This window comes from Macrobrachium rosenbergii, chromosome 2, assembly GCF_040412425.1.
Source record: "Macrobrachium rosenbergii isolate ZJJX-2024 chromosome 2, ASM4041242v1, whole genome shotgun sequence".
NCBI classification, from domain to species: domain Eukaryota; kingdom Metazoa; phylum Arthropoda; class Malacostraca; order Decapoda; family Palaemonidae; genus Macrobrachium; species Macrobrachium rosenbergii.
The window spans coordinates 90,407,441-90,428,234 of NC_089742.1; the positions used below are offsets into that span (position 1 = coordinate 90,407,441).

General features: G+C 36.9%; 2 protein-coding genes across 2 annotated transcripts; both read left to right on the forward strand.

Annotated features, from left to right (window-relative positions):
* The first annotated feature begins 4,573 nt into the window (after positions 1-4,573).
* Positions 4,574-5,593, forward strand: LOC136843610 (zinc finger BED domain-containing protein 5-like). The gene has a single exon (XM_067112144.1). The coding sequence runs from the start codon at positions 4,574-4,576 to the stop codon at positions 5,591-5,593; it is 1,020 nt and encodes a 339-aa protein (XP_066968245.1).
* A 10-nt stretch (positions 5,594-5,603) lies between these two features.
* On the forward strand, positions 5,604-5,951 carry LOC136843617 (zinc finger BED domain-containing protein 5-like). The gene has a single exon (XM_067112157.1). The coding sequence runs from the start codon at positions 5,604-5,606 to the stop codon at positions 5,949-5,951; it is 348 nt and encodes a 115-aa protein (XP_066968258.1).
* Positions 5,952-20,794: the final 14,843 nt, after the last annotated feature.

A 20,794-nucleotide genomic window follows, 5' to 3' on the forward strand; every position in this document is an offset into this window, starting at 1 on the left:
CATCACTTGCAAACCTTATTTATGTTCTAGTGTACACCTGAGTCATTCACTTACAAACATTTATGTTCTAGAGATCTCCTGAGTCGTTCACTTATGAACGTTATTTAGATTAGAGCACACCTGAGTCGTTCACTTACATACCTTATTTACGTTCTAGAGCACACCTGAGTCATTCACTTATGAACTTTATTTACGTTCTAAAGCACACCTGAGTCATTCACTTACGAACTATATTTACATTCTAGAACACACCTGCTTCGTTCACTAATGAAACTTTGTGTTTTAGAGCACAACTGAGTCGTTCACTTACGAACCTTATTACTTTTTAGAGCACACCTGAGTCATTCACTTACTAACCTATATGTTCTAGAGCACACCTGAGTTGTTCACCTTCGAACCTTATTTACCTTCTAGAGCACAGCTGAGCCATTCACTTATGGATCTTTATGTTCAAAACACACCTCAGTTGTTCACTTAAGAACCTTTATGTTCTGGAGCACACCAGAGTACTTCACTTTCGAACCTTTATGTTCTAGAGCACACCTGAGTAGTTTACTTACGAACTTATTTACGTTCTAAGACACACCTGAGTCGTTCACTTACGAACCTTTCTCTTCTAGTGCACACCTGAGTCGTTCACACACGAACCTTAATTACGTTCTAGAGCACAGCTGTGTCGATCACTTACGAACCTTTATATTCTAGATCACACCTGAACCATTCACTTGCGATCTTTATTTACATCCTAGAGCACACCTGAGTCGTTCATTTACGAACCTTTATGTTCTAGAGCACACCTGAGTCGTTTATTTACGAACGTCATTTACGTTCTAGAGCACACCTCAGTCGTTTACTTACGAACCGTATTTACGTTTTAGAGCACACTGAGTCGTTCACTTACAAACCTTATTTACGTTCTAGAGCACACCTGAGTCGTTCAATTACGAACCTTTATGTTCTTGAGCACACCTGAGTCGTTCACTTACGAACATTTATGTGCTAGAGCAAACCTGACTTGTTCACTTACGAACTTTTTTATTCTAGAGCACACCTGAGTCGTTCACTTACGAACGTTATTTACGTTCTAGAGCACACTTGAGTCATTTACTTTTGTTACTTATTTACGTCCTAGAGCACACCTGAGCCATTCCCTTCCGAACGTTATTTACGTTCTAGAGCACACCTGAGTCATTTATTTACGAACCTTTATGTTCTCGAGCAAACCTGAGTCATTCCCTTACAAACCCTATTTATGTTTTACATCACACCTGAGTCATTCACTTACGGACCTTTATGTTCTAGAGCACACCTGAGTCGTTCACTTACGAACCTTATATGTTCTAGAGAACATCTGAGTAGTTTACTTACGAACTTATTTATGTTCTAGAGCACACCTGAGTCGTTCACTTACGAACCTTTATGTTCTAGAGCACACCTGAGCCGTTTACTTACGAACATTATTTACATTCTAGAACACATCTAAATCATTAACTTACGAACCTTATATACATTTTAGAGCACACCTGAGTCATTCACTTACGAAACTTATTTACGTTCTAGAGCACACCTGAGTCTTTCACTTATGAACATTTATGTGCTGGAGCACACCTTAGTCGTTCCCTTACGAAACTTTGTATTCTAGAGCACACCTGAGTCGTTAACTTCCAAAGCTTATTTACGTTCTAGAGCACACCTGAGTCGTTCACTTACGAACGTTACTTACGTTCTAGAGCACACCTGAGTCATTTACTTTCGATCCTTGTTTGCGTTCTAGAGTACACCAGAGCCGTTCACTTTCGAACATTATTTACGTTCTAGAGCACACTTCAGTCGTTCACTTACGAACCTTATTTACGTTTTAGAGCACACCTCAGTCGTTCACTTACAAAACTTATTTATGTTCTAGAGCACACCTGGTCGTTCAATTACGAACCTTTATGTTCTAGACCACACGTGAATCGTTTACTTACAAACATTTAAGTGCTAGAGCACACCTGACTTGTTCACTTACAAACCTTTTTATTCTAGAGCACATCTGAGTCATTCACTTATGAACGTTATTTATTATCTAGAGCACACTTGAGTCATTTTCTTTCGATACTTATTTACGTTCTAGAGCACACCTTAGACGTTCCCTTCCTAACGTTATTTACGTTACAGAGCACACCTGAGTCGTTCACTTACGAACCTTTATGTTCTAGAGCACACCAGAGTCGTTCACTTAAGAACCTTTATGTTCTAGAACACTCCCGAGACTTTTATTTATGAAACTTTATGTTCTAGAGCACACCTGAGTCATTCACTTACGAACTTTATTTACGTTCTAGAGCACACATGAGCCGTTTACTTACGAACCTTTATGTTCTATAGCACACCTGCATCGATCACTTACGAACCTTTATGTTCTAGAACACACCTGAGTCGTTTACTTATGAACCATTATGCTCTCAAGCAAACCTGAGTCATTCCCTTACAAACCTTATTTACGTTCTAGATCACACCTGTGTCGTTCACTTACGAACCTTTATGTTCAAAGCACACCTCAGTTTTTCACTTACGAGTGTTTATGTTCTAGAGCACACCGGAGTCGTTCACTTATGAACCTTTATGTTCTAGAGCAGGGGTTCCCAAACTATGAATTGCGACCCCTATAGGGGTCGTGAAAAGATTCCTTTGGGTCGCAAGAAGACAAGGTGATTGTAAGGTATATTATCTTTAAGAATTTCACTCATATATTTATATTTTTTTACAGGTCATTTGAGTAAACATAAAATAAATACATACATACACACACAAATTTGTATATATATATATATATATATATATATATATATATATATATATATATATATATATATATATATATATATATATATATATGTATGTATGTATGTATATCACCTATGTATAATGATGATAATAAAAAAAAAGAAACTTATGAATTGTTACCTCTCATTCATATTTCATAAATCTAACCAAACTATAAAGTTAACCTGAACTTATTCAAAAATAAATATAATTACTAATAACTAAAGTACGGTTTGTATTTGATTTTGCCAAAGTCTACGTCGACCTGGGAAAAATAAAATGTTAATCCTTCCCTGTAGAGGGTCTTGAAAGATTATGATGTAAAAAGTTACGTAATCAAAGGTTGAGAAATCTTCTCCTTTAGTGATCATTAATACACATTTATTGATACAACAAAATGTAAAGGTTTATACTTATTTAATGAAGTTTCTTACTATATATATATATATACTGAACACTGAAGTACCTGATACAATCTTAGCTGTGCAATCGAAAAACAAATTCACATCTTTCTCACACACACACACACACACACACACATGATGAAAAACATATATATATATATATATATATATATATATATATATATATATATATATATATATATATATATATATATATATATATATATATATATATATATATAAAATTAATTTTTACTAAACACTGAATTTTAATGTACCTGATACAATGCCATTATTCCTCTTTCATGACAAGAGTAGGCCTCAGTATCGAAAACAAATTCGTTGTATCATCTTTCTCAGTCTGGCAACACTCAGCTGATCATATGCGTAAGCAGGTGCGGTCAACCACACAGCGAAGATTTTATTCAGGGTTTTGATTGTGTCGCCATTTTCTATATTTTACTACATGATGAAAAACAAATCTATGGTATTTATATATATATATTTTATATATAATATATATATATATATATAAATGTATATATAAATATATAATATATATATATATATATATATATTGTCTTAAAATTAATTTTTATGCTTGATATATATTTATGAATTAAGAAGATGCTATTTGTAATTATTTAATGTAATTTCTTCAGTCAAATGTATTTTTGATACTAAATATTTGGATCACAACTTTATCTCTGATTTCATCTTTCAAATTAGGTTACCAATAGTGATAGTAGCTACTAGTTTACTCCCAGTTGTTTGTGATATTTTCCTGTTTGTATCTGTCTTATTTGCAAAATGGATCGCTGGGTAATTCTGAAAAGTGGACGCAAAAGAAACTTCAGATATAAATCAAGAGACCCTTTGAGAAGTGGATAATAATGTAGTTACAACACCGTGTCAGTCAAATATGAAAAGGAGTGTTGTTGAACCAAGCAACAGCGGTCAACCACAGCCAAAACGGCTGAAAGTACCAAGAAGATTTTATTCAGTATGGTTTTGTGTGCCATGTTGTTAATGACGTTCATCATCCTCAGTGTCTTCTATGTTTTTGAAGTGTTGGCTAAATGAAAGCTTAAAGCCAGCAAAAATGAAAAGACACCTGCAACATGCAAGCACCAGTCATTTACAAATAAACCAATAGATTTTTTCCGACGTAAGAAAATGAAGTTAATTTACAAAAGCAAGTGATAACAAAAATGTTGCATTGCCTGTCAAGGCTCAAATGGCATCATACGAGGTTGCATATCTAATTGCTCAGAGAAAAAAGCCACACACAATAGGGGAAGAGCTTATCAAACCTGCTGCACTGGCAATGTGTAGACTGTAGAGCTATTCATGGAGAAAAGATGGCTCACGAACTTGAATCCATACCCCTGTCAAACAATAGGGTTGGTAGGCGAATTCATGAGATTGCAAGTGACATACTGATTCAGTTGATGGAGAGAGTTAAGAATGTAAATTATGCTTTACAATTAGATGAATCAACCGACATTTCTAGTTCTTCTAAATTACTTGCATTTATAAGATATAGCTTTAAAGGAAAATTGAATGAAGATATGTTGTTTTGCCTTGCGCTAGAAGGAAAGTGCACAGGAGATAATATTTTCATGGCGTTAGATAAAAAACTTCATGAGCTTGGACTTTCTTGGGATCGGTGTGTAGGTATATGCACAGATGGAGCCGGGGCAATATTAGGTAAAAAGAAAGGACTAAAAGCAAAGGTACATAATGTGGCTCCTCATATACGTTTTACTCACTGTGTTATTCATCGAGAAGCTCTCGCTTGCAAAGCCATTGTTCCCGAACTTAAAACTGTTTTTGATACAGCTGTCAAAATCGTCAACTACATAAAATCACGCCCTTTGAATGCCAGGTTATTTGCTTCACTGTGCAAAGACATGGGCTCAGACCATGAAGCATTGTTGCTTCACACAGAAATCAGATGGCTCTCCAGGGGAAAAGTTTTCACACGGCTGTATCAGCTGAGAGATGAGGTCCGCCTATTCCCTCTGGATTCAAGCTCTGAATTTAGTGTATTCATGACTGATAGTAACTGGTTAGGAAAGCTAGTGTATTTATCATGCATTATTGATAAACTTAATGAGTTAAATCTTTCCATACAAGTCCCAAACACAAATATTTTTTCATTGTTCGACAAGATAAATGCATTCTCAAAGAAGCTTGAGCAATGGATTTCACGAGGTGAAGAGGGTAACATTGAAATGTTTCCTGAACTTGAAGAGTTTGGAGAGGAAAATGAGTTATGTCTGGATAATTTGAAAGCAATAATAGTTAATCATCTTCGAAATCTTCTTAATCACTTCAAAAAATACTTTTTTAGAAGAGTCAGATCTAGAACAGTATGATTGGATACGAATGCCATTCACTGCTCCTGGAAATCATTTATCATCTGACCTCGAGGAAGCACTGCTTGAATTATCTTCTGATAGAACCTTACGACTCAAGTTTGGGTCAACAACATTGAATCAGTTTTGGATATCAGCATCGGAGGAATATCCTGGTTTATCAAAGGCAGCACTGAATATCTTAACACTGTTTGGATCGACTTATCTCTGTGAAACTACCTTCTCTGCATTAACGTATATCAAGAATAAATACCAATCTCGATTGAGTGTAGAAGATGATCTGCAAGTTGCAGTCTCCGATATCACCCCGAGATTTGAGATGTTATGTTCAAAGAAACAAGCCCATTCATCCCATTAAATTAAACAAGGTTAGATTGTATTGTACCTTAAAACTGTTCAAACAAAGCAAACAAACAATCTCTCTCTCTCTCTCTCTCTCTCACACACACACACTTATGTACTCAACACACAAATATCCTTTTTGTGTTTGTGCATAACACACACACACAACATATATATATATAATATATATATATATATATATATATATATATATATATATATATATATATATATATATATATATATATATATATATATATATATATATATATATATATATATATATATATATATATATGTATGTATGGAAGGTATTTATATAGTTTGTATGTGTTCAGGTTATATACGTACTTATTTTGTTTTATACACAGTTATAAAAGCAAGATGTATATATAAGTAAAATCTATATCCCACTGAGGAAAATATTTTTCGCCTGGAGGGGTTGCAAAATGTTTGAAGTAAGGTTTATGGGTCGCCAAGTAAAAAAATTTGGGAACCCCTGTTCTAGAGCACACTTGAGTCGTTCACTTTCGAATCTTTATGTTCTAGAGCACACCCGAGGAGTTTACTTTAGAACTTATTTACGTTCTAGAGCACACCTGAGTCGTTCGCTTACGAACCTCTCTGTTCAAGAGCACACCTGAGCTGTTCACACACGAACCTTATTTACATATTAGAGCACACCTAGGTCGTTCACCTACGAACCTGCATTTTCTAGAGCATATGTCAGTCTCTCACTTACGAACCTTTGTGTTCTAAAGCACACTTGAGTCGTTGAATTGCGAACCTTTATGTTGTAGATCACACCATAGTCGTTCACTTACGAACCTTATTTATGTTCAAGAGCACACCTGAGTCGCTCTCTTGCGAACCTTATTTACGTCCTAGAGTACACCTGTATCGTTCACTTACAAACCTTTATGTTCTAGAGCGCACCTGAGTCGTTCGTTCACTTACAAATCTTATTTACGTTTTAGAGCACACCTGAGTCGTTCAATTACAAACCTTATTAACTTACTATGGCACACCTGAGTTGTTCACTTACCAACCTTATTTACGTTCTAGAGCACAACTGAGTCATTCACTTTCGAACCTTAGTTACGTTCTAGAGCACACCTGAGTTGTTCAATTACAAACCTTAGTTACGTTCCAGAGCACACCTGAGTCGTTCACTTACGAACCTTATTTACGTTCTAGAGCACACATGATTCGTTTACTTACGAACCTTTATATTCTAGAGTACACCTGAGTCGTTCACTTACGATCTTTATTTACGTTCTACAGCACACCTGAGTCGTTCATTTACGAACCTTTATGTTCTAGAGCACACGTGAGTCATTAACTTACAAACCTTATTTACGTTTCAGAGCACACCTGAGTCGTTCACTTACGAACCTTATTTACGTTCTAGAGCACACCTGGTCGTTCAATTACGAACCTTCATGTTGTAGAGCACACCTGAGTTGTTCACTTATGAACAATTATGTGCTAGAGCACACCTGACTTGTTCACTTACGAACCTATTTATTCTAGAGCACACCTGAGTCGTTCACTTACGAATGTTATTTACGATCTAGAGCACACTTGAGTAATTTTCTTTCGATACTTACTTACGTTCTAGAGCACACCTGAGTCATTCACTTACGAACCTTTATGTTCTAGAACACACCTGAGGCTTTTATTTACGAATCTTTATGTTCTAGAGCACACCTGAGTCATTCACTTACGAACTTTATTTACGTTCTAGAGCACACATGAGCCGTTTACTTACGAACCTTTATGTTCTAGAGCACACCTGAGTCGTTTACTTACGAACCATTATGTTCTCGAGCGCACTTGCATCGTTCACTTTCGAATCTTTATGTTCTAGAGCACACCTCAGTAGTTTACTTACGAACTTATTTACGTTCTAGAGCACACCTGAGTCGTTCACTTACGAACCTCTCTGTTCTAGAGCACACTTGAGCCATCCACACACGAACCTTATTTACACATAAGAGCACACATATGTCGTTCACCATCGAACCTGTGTTTTCTAGAGCACACGTCAGTCTCTCACTTACAAACCTTTATGTTCTAAAGCACACTTGAGTCGTTGAATTGCGAACCTTTATGTTGTAGATCACACCGTAGTCATTCACTTACAAACCTTATTTACGTTCAAGAGCACAGCTGAGTTGTTCTGTTGCGAACCTTACTTACGTCCTAGAGTACACCTGTATCGTTCACTTACAAACCTTTACATTCTAGAGCGCACCTGAGTCGTTCACTTACGAATCTTATTTATGTTTTAGAGCACACCTGAGTCATTCAGTTCCAAACCTTATTAACTTACTACGGCACACCTGAGTTGTTCACTTACCGACCTTATTTACGTTCTAGAGCACAACTGAGTTTTCACTTTCGAACCTTAGTTATGTTCTAGAGCACACCTGAGTCGTTCACTTACAAACCTTATTTACCTTCCAGAACACACCTGAGTCGTTCACTTACGAACCTTAGTTACATTCTAGAGCACACCTGAGTTGTTCACTTACAAATCTTATTTACGTTCTGGAGCACACCTGAGTCGTTCACTTATGAACCTTAGTTACGTTCTAGAGCACACCTTAGTCGTTCACTTACGAACCTTTATGTTCTAGAGACCACCTGAGTAGTTTACTTATGAACTTATTTACGTTCTAGAGCACACCAGAGACGTTCACTTATGAACCTCTCTGTTCTAGTGCTCACCTGAGCTGTTCACACACGAACCTTATTTTCGTTCTCGAGGACACCTGTGTTGTTCACTTACAAACCTTGATATTCTAGAGCACACCTGAGTCGTTTACTTACGTACTTTATTTACGTTCTAGAGCACACCTGAGTCATTCACTTATGAACCTTTATGTTCTAGAGCACACTTGAATTGTTTACTTGCGAACGTTATTTACGTTCTAGAGCACACCCGTGTCATTAACTTACGAACCTTATTTAAGTTTTAAAGCACACCTGAGTCTTGCACTTACGAACATTTATGTGCTAGAGCACATCTGAGTCTTTCACTTACGTTCTAGAGCATACATGAGTCTTTCACTTATGAACATTTATGTGCTAGAGCACACGTGAGTCATTCACTTACAAAACTTTTTATTCAAGAGCACACCTGAGTCGTTAACTTCCGAACCTTATTTACATTCTAGAGCACACCTGAGTCGTTCACTTACGAACGTTATTTACGTTCTAGAGCACATCTGAGTCATTTACTTTCGATCCTTATTTGCATTCTAGAGTACACCTAAGTCGTTCACTTTCGAACATTATTTACTTACTAGAGCACACCTGAGACCTTTTTGTTTTAGAACACACCTGGGACTTTCACTTACGAATCAATGTTACAGAGCACACCTGAGTCGTTCCCTTACCAACCTTATTTATGTTCTAGACCACACCTGAGTCGTTCACTTACGAACCTTTGTGGTCTAGAGCACACCTGAGTGGATCACTTATGAACCTTTATTTTCTAGAACACACCTGAGTCGTTTACTTACGAACATTTATGTTCAAGAGCACACCTGAGTCGTTCCCTTACAAACCTTATTTACGTTCTAGATCACACCTGAGACGTTCACTTACGAACCTTATTTACATTCTAGAGCACACCTGAGTCGTTCAATTGCGAACCTGTTTTACGTTTGGGAGTACACCTGAGTCGTTCTCTTACAAACTTTACTTATGTTCTAGAGCACAGCTGAGTCGTTCACTTACAAACCTTATTTACGTTCTAGAGCACACCTAAGTCGTTTACCTACGAACCTGTGTTTTCTAGAGCACACGTTTGTCTCTCACTTTCGAACCTTTATGTTCTAGAGGACATGTGAGTAGTTGAATTGTGAACCTTTATGTTCTAGAGCAAACCTGAGTTGATCACTTGCGAACCTTATTTACGTTCTAGTGCACACCTGAGACCTTTACTTATGACCTATATTTATGTTCTAGAGCGTACCTGAGTAGTTCACTTACGAACCTTTATGTTCTGGAGTGCACCTGAGTCGTTCACTTATGAATGTTTATGTTCTAGAGATCTCCTGGGTCGTTCACTTATAAACCTTATTTAAGAATTAGAGCACACCTGAGTCATTCACTTACAAACCTTATTTATGTTCACTTACAAACCTTATTTACGTTCTAGAGCACACCTGAGCCGTTCACTTACAAACTATATTTACCTTCTAGAACACACTTGAATCGTTCACTAACGAAACTTTGTGTTTTAGAACACAACTGAGTCACTCACTTACGAACCTTATTACTTTTTAGAGCACACCTGAGTCGTTCACTTACGAACCTTTATGTTTTAGAGCACACCTGAGTCGTTCACTTTCGAACCTTATTTACCTTCTAGAGCACAGCTGAGCAGTCCAGTTATGGACCTTTATGTTTAAAGCACACCTCAGTTGTTCACTTACGAACCTTTATGTTCTAGAGCATAGCTGAGTCGTTCACTTATGAACCTTTATTTTTAGAGCACACCTGAGTCCTTCACTTTCGAACCTTATTTACCTTCTAGAGCACACCTGAGTCCTTCACTTACGAAAATTTATGTGCTAGAGCACACCTGACTTGTTCACTTACGAACCTTTTTATTCTAGAGCACACCTGAGGCATTCACTTACGAACCTTATTTACGTTCTAGAGCACACCTGGGTCATTCACTTACGAAGTTTATTTACATATTTGAGCACACTTGAGTCATTTACTTTCGATACTTATTTGCATTCTAGAGCACACCTGAGCCGTTCCCTTCCTAACGTTATTTACATTCTAGAGCACACCTGAGTCGTTCACTTACGAACCTTTATGTTCTAGAGCACACCTGTGTCGTTCACTTACGAACCTTTTTGTTCTAGAACACACCTGAGGCTTTTTTTTACGAATCTTTATGTTCTATAGCACACCTGAGTCATTCACTTACGAACCTTATTTACGTTCTAGAGCACACATGAGTCGTTCACTTACGAACCTTTATGTTCTAGAGCACACCTGACTGGATCACTTATGAACCTTATGTTCTAGAATACACCTGATTCGTTTACTTATGAACCTTTATGTTCTCGAGCAAAGCTGAGTCATTCCCTTACAAACCTTATTTACGTTCTAGATCACACCTGAGTCGTTCACTTACGAACCTTTATGTTCAAAGCACACCTCAGTTTTTCACTTACGATTGTTTATGTTCTAGAACACACCGGAGTCATTCACTTATGAACCTGTGTTTTCTGGAGCACATGTCAGTCTCTCACTTAGGAACCTTTATGTTCTAAAGCACAATTGAGCAATTGAATTGTGAACCTTTATGGTGTAGAACACACCTTAGTCATTCACTTACGAACGTTATTTATATCCTAGAGTACACCTGTATCGTTCACTTACAAACCTTTTAGGTTCTAGAGCGCACCTGAGTTGTTCACTTACGAATCTTGTTTACGTTTTAGAGCACACCTGAGTCGTTCAATTACAAACCTTATTAATTTACTATGGCACACCTGATTCGTTCACTTACCAACCTTATTTACGTTCTAGAGCACACCTGAGTCGTTCACTTTCGAACCTTAGTTACGTTCTAGAGCGCACCTGAGTCGTTCACTTACGAACCTTATTTATGTTCCAGAGCACACATGAGTCGTTCACTTACGAACCTTATTTCCGTTCCAGAACACACCTGAGTCATTCACTTACGAACTTTAGTTATGTTCTAGAGCACACCTGAGTGGTTCACTTACGAACCTTATTTATGTTTTGGAGCACACCTGAGTCATTCACTTTCGAACATTAGTTACGTTCTAGAGCACACCTGAGTCATTCACTTATGAACCGTAGTTACATTCTAGAGCACTCCTGAGTCGTTCACTTATGAACCTTATTTACGTTCCAGAGTAAACCTGAGTTGTTCACTTACGGACCTTAGTTATGTTCTAGAGCACACCACAGTCGTTCACTTATAAACCTCATTTACATTCTAGAGCACACGTGAGTTGTTCACTTTCGAACCTTAGTTACATTCTAGTGCACACTTGAGTCGTTCACTTACGAACCTTAGTTACATTCTAGAGCACACCTGAGACGTTCACTTACGTACCTTATTTACTTTTGTGAGCACACCTGACTCATTCACTTATGAACCATATTTTCGTTCTAGAGCATGCCTGAGTCATTCACTTACGAACCTTTACGTTCTACAGTACACCTGAGTCATTCACTTACGAACCTTTATGTTCTAGAGAACTCCTGAGCCGTTCACTTATGAACCTTTATTTAATATTTAGAGCACACCTGAGTCGTTCACTTACGAACCTTGCTTACGTTCTAGAGCACACCTGAGATTGTCAACTTACGAACTTTATTTACGTTCTAGAGCACACCTGATTCGTTCACTTTCGAACCTTAATTGCGTTGTAGAGCACACCTTAATCGTTCACTTACGAAATTTCATGTTTTAGAGCACACCTCAGTCGTTCACTTACTAACCTTATTTACTTTTTAGAGAACACCTGAGTCGTTAAGTTACGAATTTATATGTCAAAGAGCACCCCTGAGTCATTCACTCACGTACCTTCATGTTCTAGAGCACACCTGAGTCGTTCATTTTCGAACCTTATTTACGTTCTAGAGGACACCTGAGCCATTCACTTATGAACATTTATGTTCAAAGTACACTCAGTTGTTCACTTATGAACGTTTATGTTCTAGAGCACACCTGAGGTGTTCGCTTACGAACCTTTATGTTCTAGAACACACCTGCATTGTTCACTTACAAATCTTCCTGTTCTAGAGCACACCTGAGTCATTGACTTACAAACCTTATTTACGTTCTAGAGCACACTTGAGCCATTAACTTACGAACCTTTATGTTCTAGAGCACACCTGAGTTAATCACTTATGAACCTTTATGTTCTTTAGCACACCTGAGTCGTTTACTTACGAACCTTTATGTTCTCGAGCAAACCTAAGTCATTCCCTTACACTCATAATATGAGATCTTACTTACACCTGGTATCTCTCAATATGCGATCTTAGTTACACCTGGTGACCCTCTGTGTGAGATATAACTTATACCTGGCAACTTCCAATATGAGATCCTACTTAAATGTTGTGACTCCCAATATGAGATCTTACTTACACCTTGTAATTTTCAATATGAGATCTCACTTACACTTGGTAACACTCAATGTGAGATCTTACTTACACCTGGTAACACTCAATATGAGATCTTACTTACACCTGGTAACTATCAATATGAGAGCTTACTTACACCTGGTAACTCTCAATATGAGATCTTACTTACACCTGGTTACTTTCAATATGAGATCTTACACCTGGTGACCCTCAACATGAGATCATACTTATACCTGGCATATCCCAATATGAGATACCACTTACTTCTGGCGACCTTGTATATGAGGTATTACTTACACATGGTAACTCTCAATATGAGATCTTACTTACATGTGGTGACTCTCAATATGAGATCTTACTTATACTTGGTAACTCTCAATTTGAGATTTTACTTACACCTGGTAACTCTCAATATGAGATCCTAGTTACATCTGGCAACCCCCAATATAAGATCCTACTTACAGTACACTTGGCGACCTTTAATATGAGATTTTACTTACACCTGGTAACTCAATATGAGATCTTACTTACACCTGGCAACTCTCAATATGAGATCTTAGTTGTATCTGGCAACCCCCATATGAGATCCTAATTATACCTGGCGTCCTTCAATATGAGATCTTACTTACACTTGGTAACTCTCAATATGACATCCTACTTACACCTGGTAACTCTCAATATGAGATCCTACTTACACCTGGTATCTCTCAATATAAGATCTTACTTATACCTGGGAACCCCCAATATGAGATCCTACTTATATCTGGCGACCTTCAATGTGAGATCATGCTTAACCTGATAACTCTCAATATGAGATCTTACTTACAGTTGGTGTCTCTCAATATGAGAACTTACTTACACCTACCAACTCCCAAAATGAGATCCTACTTACACATGGTAACCTTCAATATTAGATCTTACTTACACCTGGTAACTATCAATTTGAAATCTTACACCCAGTGACTCTCAATTTGAGATCTTACTTACTCCTGGTCTCTCAATAAGAGATCTTACTCACACCTGGTAACTCTCAATATGAGATCTTATTTATATCTGGTAACTCTGAATAAGAGATCTTACTTACACCTGGCAGCATTCAATATGAGATCTTAGTTACACCTGGTAACTCTCAATAAGAGATATTACACCTGGTAACTCTCAATATGAGATCTTGTTTACACATGGTAACTCTCAATATAAGATCTTACTTACACCTGGTAACTCTCAATATGTGATCTTACTAAAACTTGGTAACTCTGATTATGAGAGCTTACTTACACCTGGCAACCCTCAATAAAAGATCTTACTTACACCTGGTAACTCTCAATAAAAGATCTTACTTACATCTGGTAACTATGAATATGAGATCCTACTTACACCTGGTAACTCTCAATAGGAGATCTTACTTACACCTGGTAACTCTCAATATGAGATCTTATTTACACCTGCTAACTCTTATATGAGGTCCTACTTATGCCTGGTGACCTTCAATATGAGATCTTACTTATACCTGGTAACTCTCAAAATGAGATCTTTTTTACTACTGGTGACCCTCAATATGAGATCCTACTTACACCTGGCAACCTTCAATATGAGAATTTAGATACAATTGGAAACTCTCAGTATGAGATCTTACTTGCATCTGGTTACTCTTAATATGAGATCGTACTTACACCTGGTAACTCTCAATATGAGATCTTACTCATATCTGGTGACTCACAATGTGAGATCTTACTTACATCTGGTACCTCTCAATATGAGATCTAACTTACACCTGGTAACTCTCAATATGAGATCTTACTTACACCTGGTAACTCTCAATATGAAATCTCACAAACACCTGGTAAATCTTAACCCTCTCACCCCCAAAGCACTTACCTGTATGTGTAGCAAAACTCAGCTTTTAACCCCCAACCACGTACATGTACGTGTTCTATAGTTATGCATGAGTAACTAGCCATTACACAAACTATATTTGAAAGAACCGCATGTGTGTGTGTGAGAGAGAGAGAGAGAGAGAGAGAGAGAGAGAGAGAGAGAGTTTTATGAAACCTAAGTTGAGAGAGAGAGAGAGCGTAATTGTTGACGAGTCATTCGGCTGTTCGGGAGTTGGTCGTTTGTTTGGGTGTGACTGCGTGTCTGTTTGTCTTCGCCTGAGTGTTGTGTAATCGGGGGTCAGTCTTTAGTCAGAGCTAGTGCCAGTCAGTGGTTTTGTGTTGGACAGTTTTTTGTATGTTTTTCCGAGAGTTGTTAGTTTTTCTTATTGGTGTGCTATTTTATTGTTTGTATATGGTTCTATTTCCTTGGTTTTTTTTTCATATTTCTGTGTTGTGTTTATGGTTGTTTGCGATTGTGGTTATTACGACGGCCTCATCTACCTCCCAGCAGCCGAGCCTCATCTTGAGTCTGAAGTGCAAGGTGAGTGTGCATGTTTTTTTATTTTTTTTTATTTTTTTGGGTTTTTGTGTAAGGCCGCCACAATTTCAAATTGAGTAACGGGTGGGTGTGGTTACAAATTTTTTTCTCCACTTTTTCTTGTAATTACTAATGTTTTTATATGATTGTAAAGCTAAAGCTTTGGGCTTTACAACAAAAATATATTCAAATGTGTTTGTGGAGCATCTTACCTACTACAGTCAATTATTTTACGTTTATTCGCTTTACTTCTTTTTTTTATCTTCCCTCTCAATGCAAGGGCATTTAGACATCTCACAGGCCATTTTTTATGCTCACCTAGTAATTTACAATATTTTACCTTCACAATGACAGCAAAATCACCCGTATTACTGGAAAAATAACCGTGTGGTAAGGATTTGAAAAAATTTCTACATAGCGTGTTTTCAGCCACGCCTGCGGCTAAACTTGACTTTTCATATACGTACGCTTGACAATATTGTTCTCCACTTTATTTTCTCGTAATTACCAAAATTTTTATACTATTGTAAAGCTAAAGACTTGGGCTTTACAACAAAATTATATTCAGATGTGTTTATGCAACATCTTACTTACTACAGTCAATTATTTTACGTTTATTTGCTTTTTTTTTTATCTTCCCTCTCAATGCAAGGGCATTTAGACATCTCATAGTGCATTTTTGATGCTCACCCAGTAATTTATAATAATTTACCTTGACAATGACAGCATGATCACTCAAATTACTTGTAAAATAACCGTATGGTGAGGATTTGAAAAAAACTTTTGCTATCGCTGGTTTGCACTACTCCCGCTAAAGAAAATTTTGCTTTCGATAATTTTACTTATCCCATTTTTTTTGTTTCATTCCATCTAAATACAAAGTTACATATATCATTTTGTAGCTAAATAATTGCTCTATACAATGGTAAAATATGAAATTCCTGTGTTGTGTAGCCTTGGTGCTATATCTCAATATATACGATAAAAGAAAAAAAATTTCATTATCGGCAAAGTTCACCAAATGATAAAGGCTATTTACACATGTTTTTTTTAATTTTTTATGCCTGCATCGTAAAATTCAGTCATTTTCCAAAAGAACGCGACCAACCTGACCTCTTTCTGACGAAAATTAAGTCCGCCACCGCGATTTGAAAAAAATATTACAAATGCGTTTGCAATCCAAAATAGTCCGGGGATAAGGCTTCCCAAATTGCCATATACGGCGGGAGTGAGAGGGTTAATAAGTGATCTTACTTACAACTGGCGACCTTCAATATGAGGACTTAATTATTAACACCTGATAACTCTCAATATGAGATCTTACTTATGCCTGGTGACCAACAATATGGGATCTCTCACCTGGTAACTCTCCATATGAGATCTTACTTACATCTGGTAACTCCCCAAATGAGATCTAACTTACACCTGGTCACTCTCAATAAGAGATCTTACTTACAACTGGTAAATCTCAAGATGAGATCTCCTTTTCACTTGGTAACTCTCAATATGAGATTTTACTTACATCTGGTGACCTTCAGTATGAGGTCTTACTTACACCTGGTAACTCTCAATATGAGATCTTATTTACAACTGTCATCCCTTAATATAAGATCTTCCTTACACCTGGTAACTCTCAATATGAGATCTTACTTACATCTGGTTACTCTCAATATTAAATACTACTTATGCCAGGCGACTTTCAATATGAGATCTTACTTACAACTGGTAACTATCAATATGAGATCTTACCTCCACCTGGTTACTCTCAATATGAGATCTTACTTATGCCAGGCGACCTTTAATATGAGATCTTACTTGCACCTGGTAACTCTCAATATGAGATCGTACTTACACCTTGTAACTCTCAATATGAGCTCTTACGTACACCTGATATCTCTCATATGAGATCTTACTTACTCGTGGTAACTCTCATATGAGATCTTACTTACATCTGTTAACTGTCAATATAAGATCTTACTTACACCTGGTAACTCTTAATATGAGATCTTACTTATACCTGGTAACTCTCAATATGAGATGTTACTTACACCTGGTAACTCTCAATGTGATATCCTTTTTACACCTGGCGACCTCCAATATGAGATCTTACTTATACCTGATAACTCTCAATACGTGATCGTACTTACACCTACTAACTCTCAATGAGATCTTACTTGCACCTGATAACTCTGAAGAAGAGATCTTACTTACACCTGGTAACTCTTAATATGCGATCTTACATACACCTCGTGACCCTCTATGTGAGATCTAACTTATACCTGGCAACTCCAAAAATGAGATCCTACTTAAACGTGGTAACTCCCAATATGAGATCTTACTTACACCTTGTAATTCTCAATATGAGATCTTAGTTATACATTTAGACCCTCAATATGAGATCTTACTTACACCTGGCAACTCCCAATATGAGATCCTGATTACACTTGACGACCTTCAATATGAGATCTCACTTACTAACAGTAACTCTCAATATGAGATCTTACTTACACCAGGCAACCCCCAATATGAGATCCTACTTACACCTGGCAATCTTCAATATGAAATCTTACTTATGCCTGGTGTTTCTCAACATGAGATTTTACTTACACCTGATAACTCTCAATATGAGATCTTACTTACACCTGCTAATTCTCAATATGAGATATTACTTACACCTGGTAACTCTCATTATGAGATCTTACTTACACCTGATAACTCTGAATATGAGATCTTACTTACACCTACTAACTCTCAATATGAGATGTTACTTACACCTGGTGACACTCAATATGATTTCTTACACCTAGCAACCTCCCATATGAGATCCTACTTACACCTGGCGACCTTCAATATGAGATCTTACTTACACCTGGTAACTCTCAATATGAGATCTTACATATACCTGGTAACTCTCAACATGAGATCTTACTTTCACATTTTTACCCTCAATATGATATCTTACTTACACTTGGCAACCCCCAATATTAGGTCCTACTTACACCTGGTAACCTTTAATATGAGGTCTTACTTATACCTGGTGACCGTCAATATGAGATATTACTTCCGGCAACTCCCAAAATGTGATCCTACCTACACTTGGCAACCTTCAATATAAAATCTTATTTACACCTGGTAACTCTCAATATTAGATCTTACTTGAGCCTCGTAACTTTCAATAAAAGATCTTGCTTACACCTGGTAATTCTCGATATGAGAATTTATTTACACCTGGTAACTCTTAATATGAGATCTTACTTACACTTAGTAACTCTCAACAAGAGAACTTACTTACTCCTGGTAAGTCTGAATATGAGATTTGACTTACACCTGGTAACTTAATATGAGATCTCACTTACACATGTTAACTGTCAATATGAGATCTAACATATACCTAGTAACTGTCAATATTAGATCTTATACCTGAAAACCCCCAATATAAGATCTTACACCTGGTAACTCACAGGATAAGATCTTAATGACACCTGTTAACTCTCTGTATGAGATCTTAATTACAACTGGTAACTCTCAATATGAGATCTTACTTACACATTGTAACTCAATATGAGAACCTGCTTACACCTGGTCACTCTCAATATGAGATCCTACTTACACCTGGTAACTCTCAATATGAGATCTTACTTATACCTGCTAACTGTCAATATGAGATCTTACTTATACCTGGTAACTCTCAATATGAGGTCTTACTACACCTGGGAACCCAAATATGAGATATTACTTACTGCTGCCGAGCTTCAATATGAGATCTTACTTACACTTGGTAACTCTCAATATGAGATCTTAATTACACCTGGTGATTGTCAATATGAGATCTTACTTACACCAGGCAACTCCCAAAATGAGATCGTACTTACACCTGGCAACCTTCAATATGAAATTTTACTTACACCTGGTAACTCTCAATATGAGACATTACACTTTGTGACTCTAGGTATGAGATCTTACTTATTCCTGGTAACTCCCAATAAGAGATCTTCCTTGCACCTGGTAACTCTCAATATGAGATCTTCTTTACACCTGATAACTCTCAGTTTGAGATCTTACTTATACCTGGTAACTTTTAATATTAGATCTTACTTACCCTGGAAACTCTCAATTTGAGATTTTACTTATACCTGGAAACTCTCAATATGAGATCTTACATCTTGTAACTCTGAATGTGAGATCTTATTTACACATGGTGTTTCTCAATATGACATATTACACATAGTAACTCACAATATGAGATCTTACTTACACCTGGTAACTCTAAATATGTGATATTACACCTGGCAACCCTCAATATAAGATCTCACTTACACTTGGTAACTCTATATATGAAATCTCACTTATACCTGGTAACTCTCAATATGAGATCCTACTTACACCTGGTATCTCTCAATATGAGATCCTACTTACACCTGGCAACCCTCAATGTGAGATCTTGCTTACACCTGATAACTCTCAATATGAGATTTTACTTACACTTGGTGACCCTCAATATGAGATCTTACTTACACCTAGCAACTCCCAAAATGAGATCCTACTTACACATGGTAACCTTCAATATTAGATCTTACTTACCCCTGGTAACTATCAATTTGAGATCTTACACCTAGTGACTCTCAATATGAGATCTTACTTACTCCTGGTATCTCTCAATAAGAGATCTTATTTACATTTGGCAAAACTCAATATGAGATCTTACTTACACCTGGTAACTATCAATAAGTGATCTTACACCTGGTAAATCTCAATATGAGATCTTGTTTACACATGGGAACTCTCAATATGAGATCTTACTTACACATGGTAACTCTCAATATGAGATCTTACTTACACCTGGTAACTCTGATTATGAGATCTTACTTACACCTGGCAACCCTCAATAAAAGATCTTACTTACACCTAGTAACTCTCAATAAGAGATCTTACTTACATCTGGTAACTATGAATATGAGATCTTACTTACACCTGGTAACTCTCAATATGAGACATTACACTTTGTGACTCTGAATATGAGATCTTACTTATTCCTGATAACTCTCAGTAAGAGATCTTACTTGCACCTGGTAACTCTCAATATGAGATCTTATTTATAACTGCTAACTCTCATATGAAATCTTACTTATGTCTGGTGACCTTCAATGTGAGATCTTGCTTACACCTGGTAACTCTCAATATGAGATCTTACTCACAATTGATGACCCTCAATATGAGATCTTGCTTACATCTAGCAACTCCCAAAATGAAATCCTACTTACACATGGTATCCTTTAATATTAAATCTTA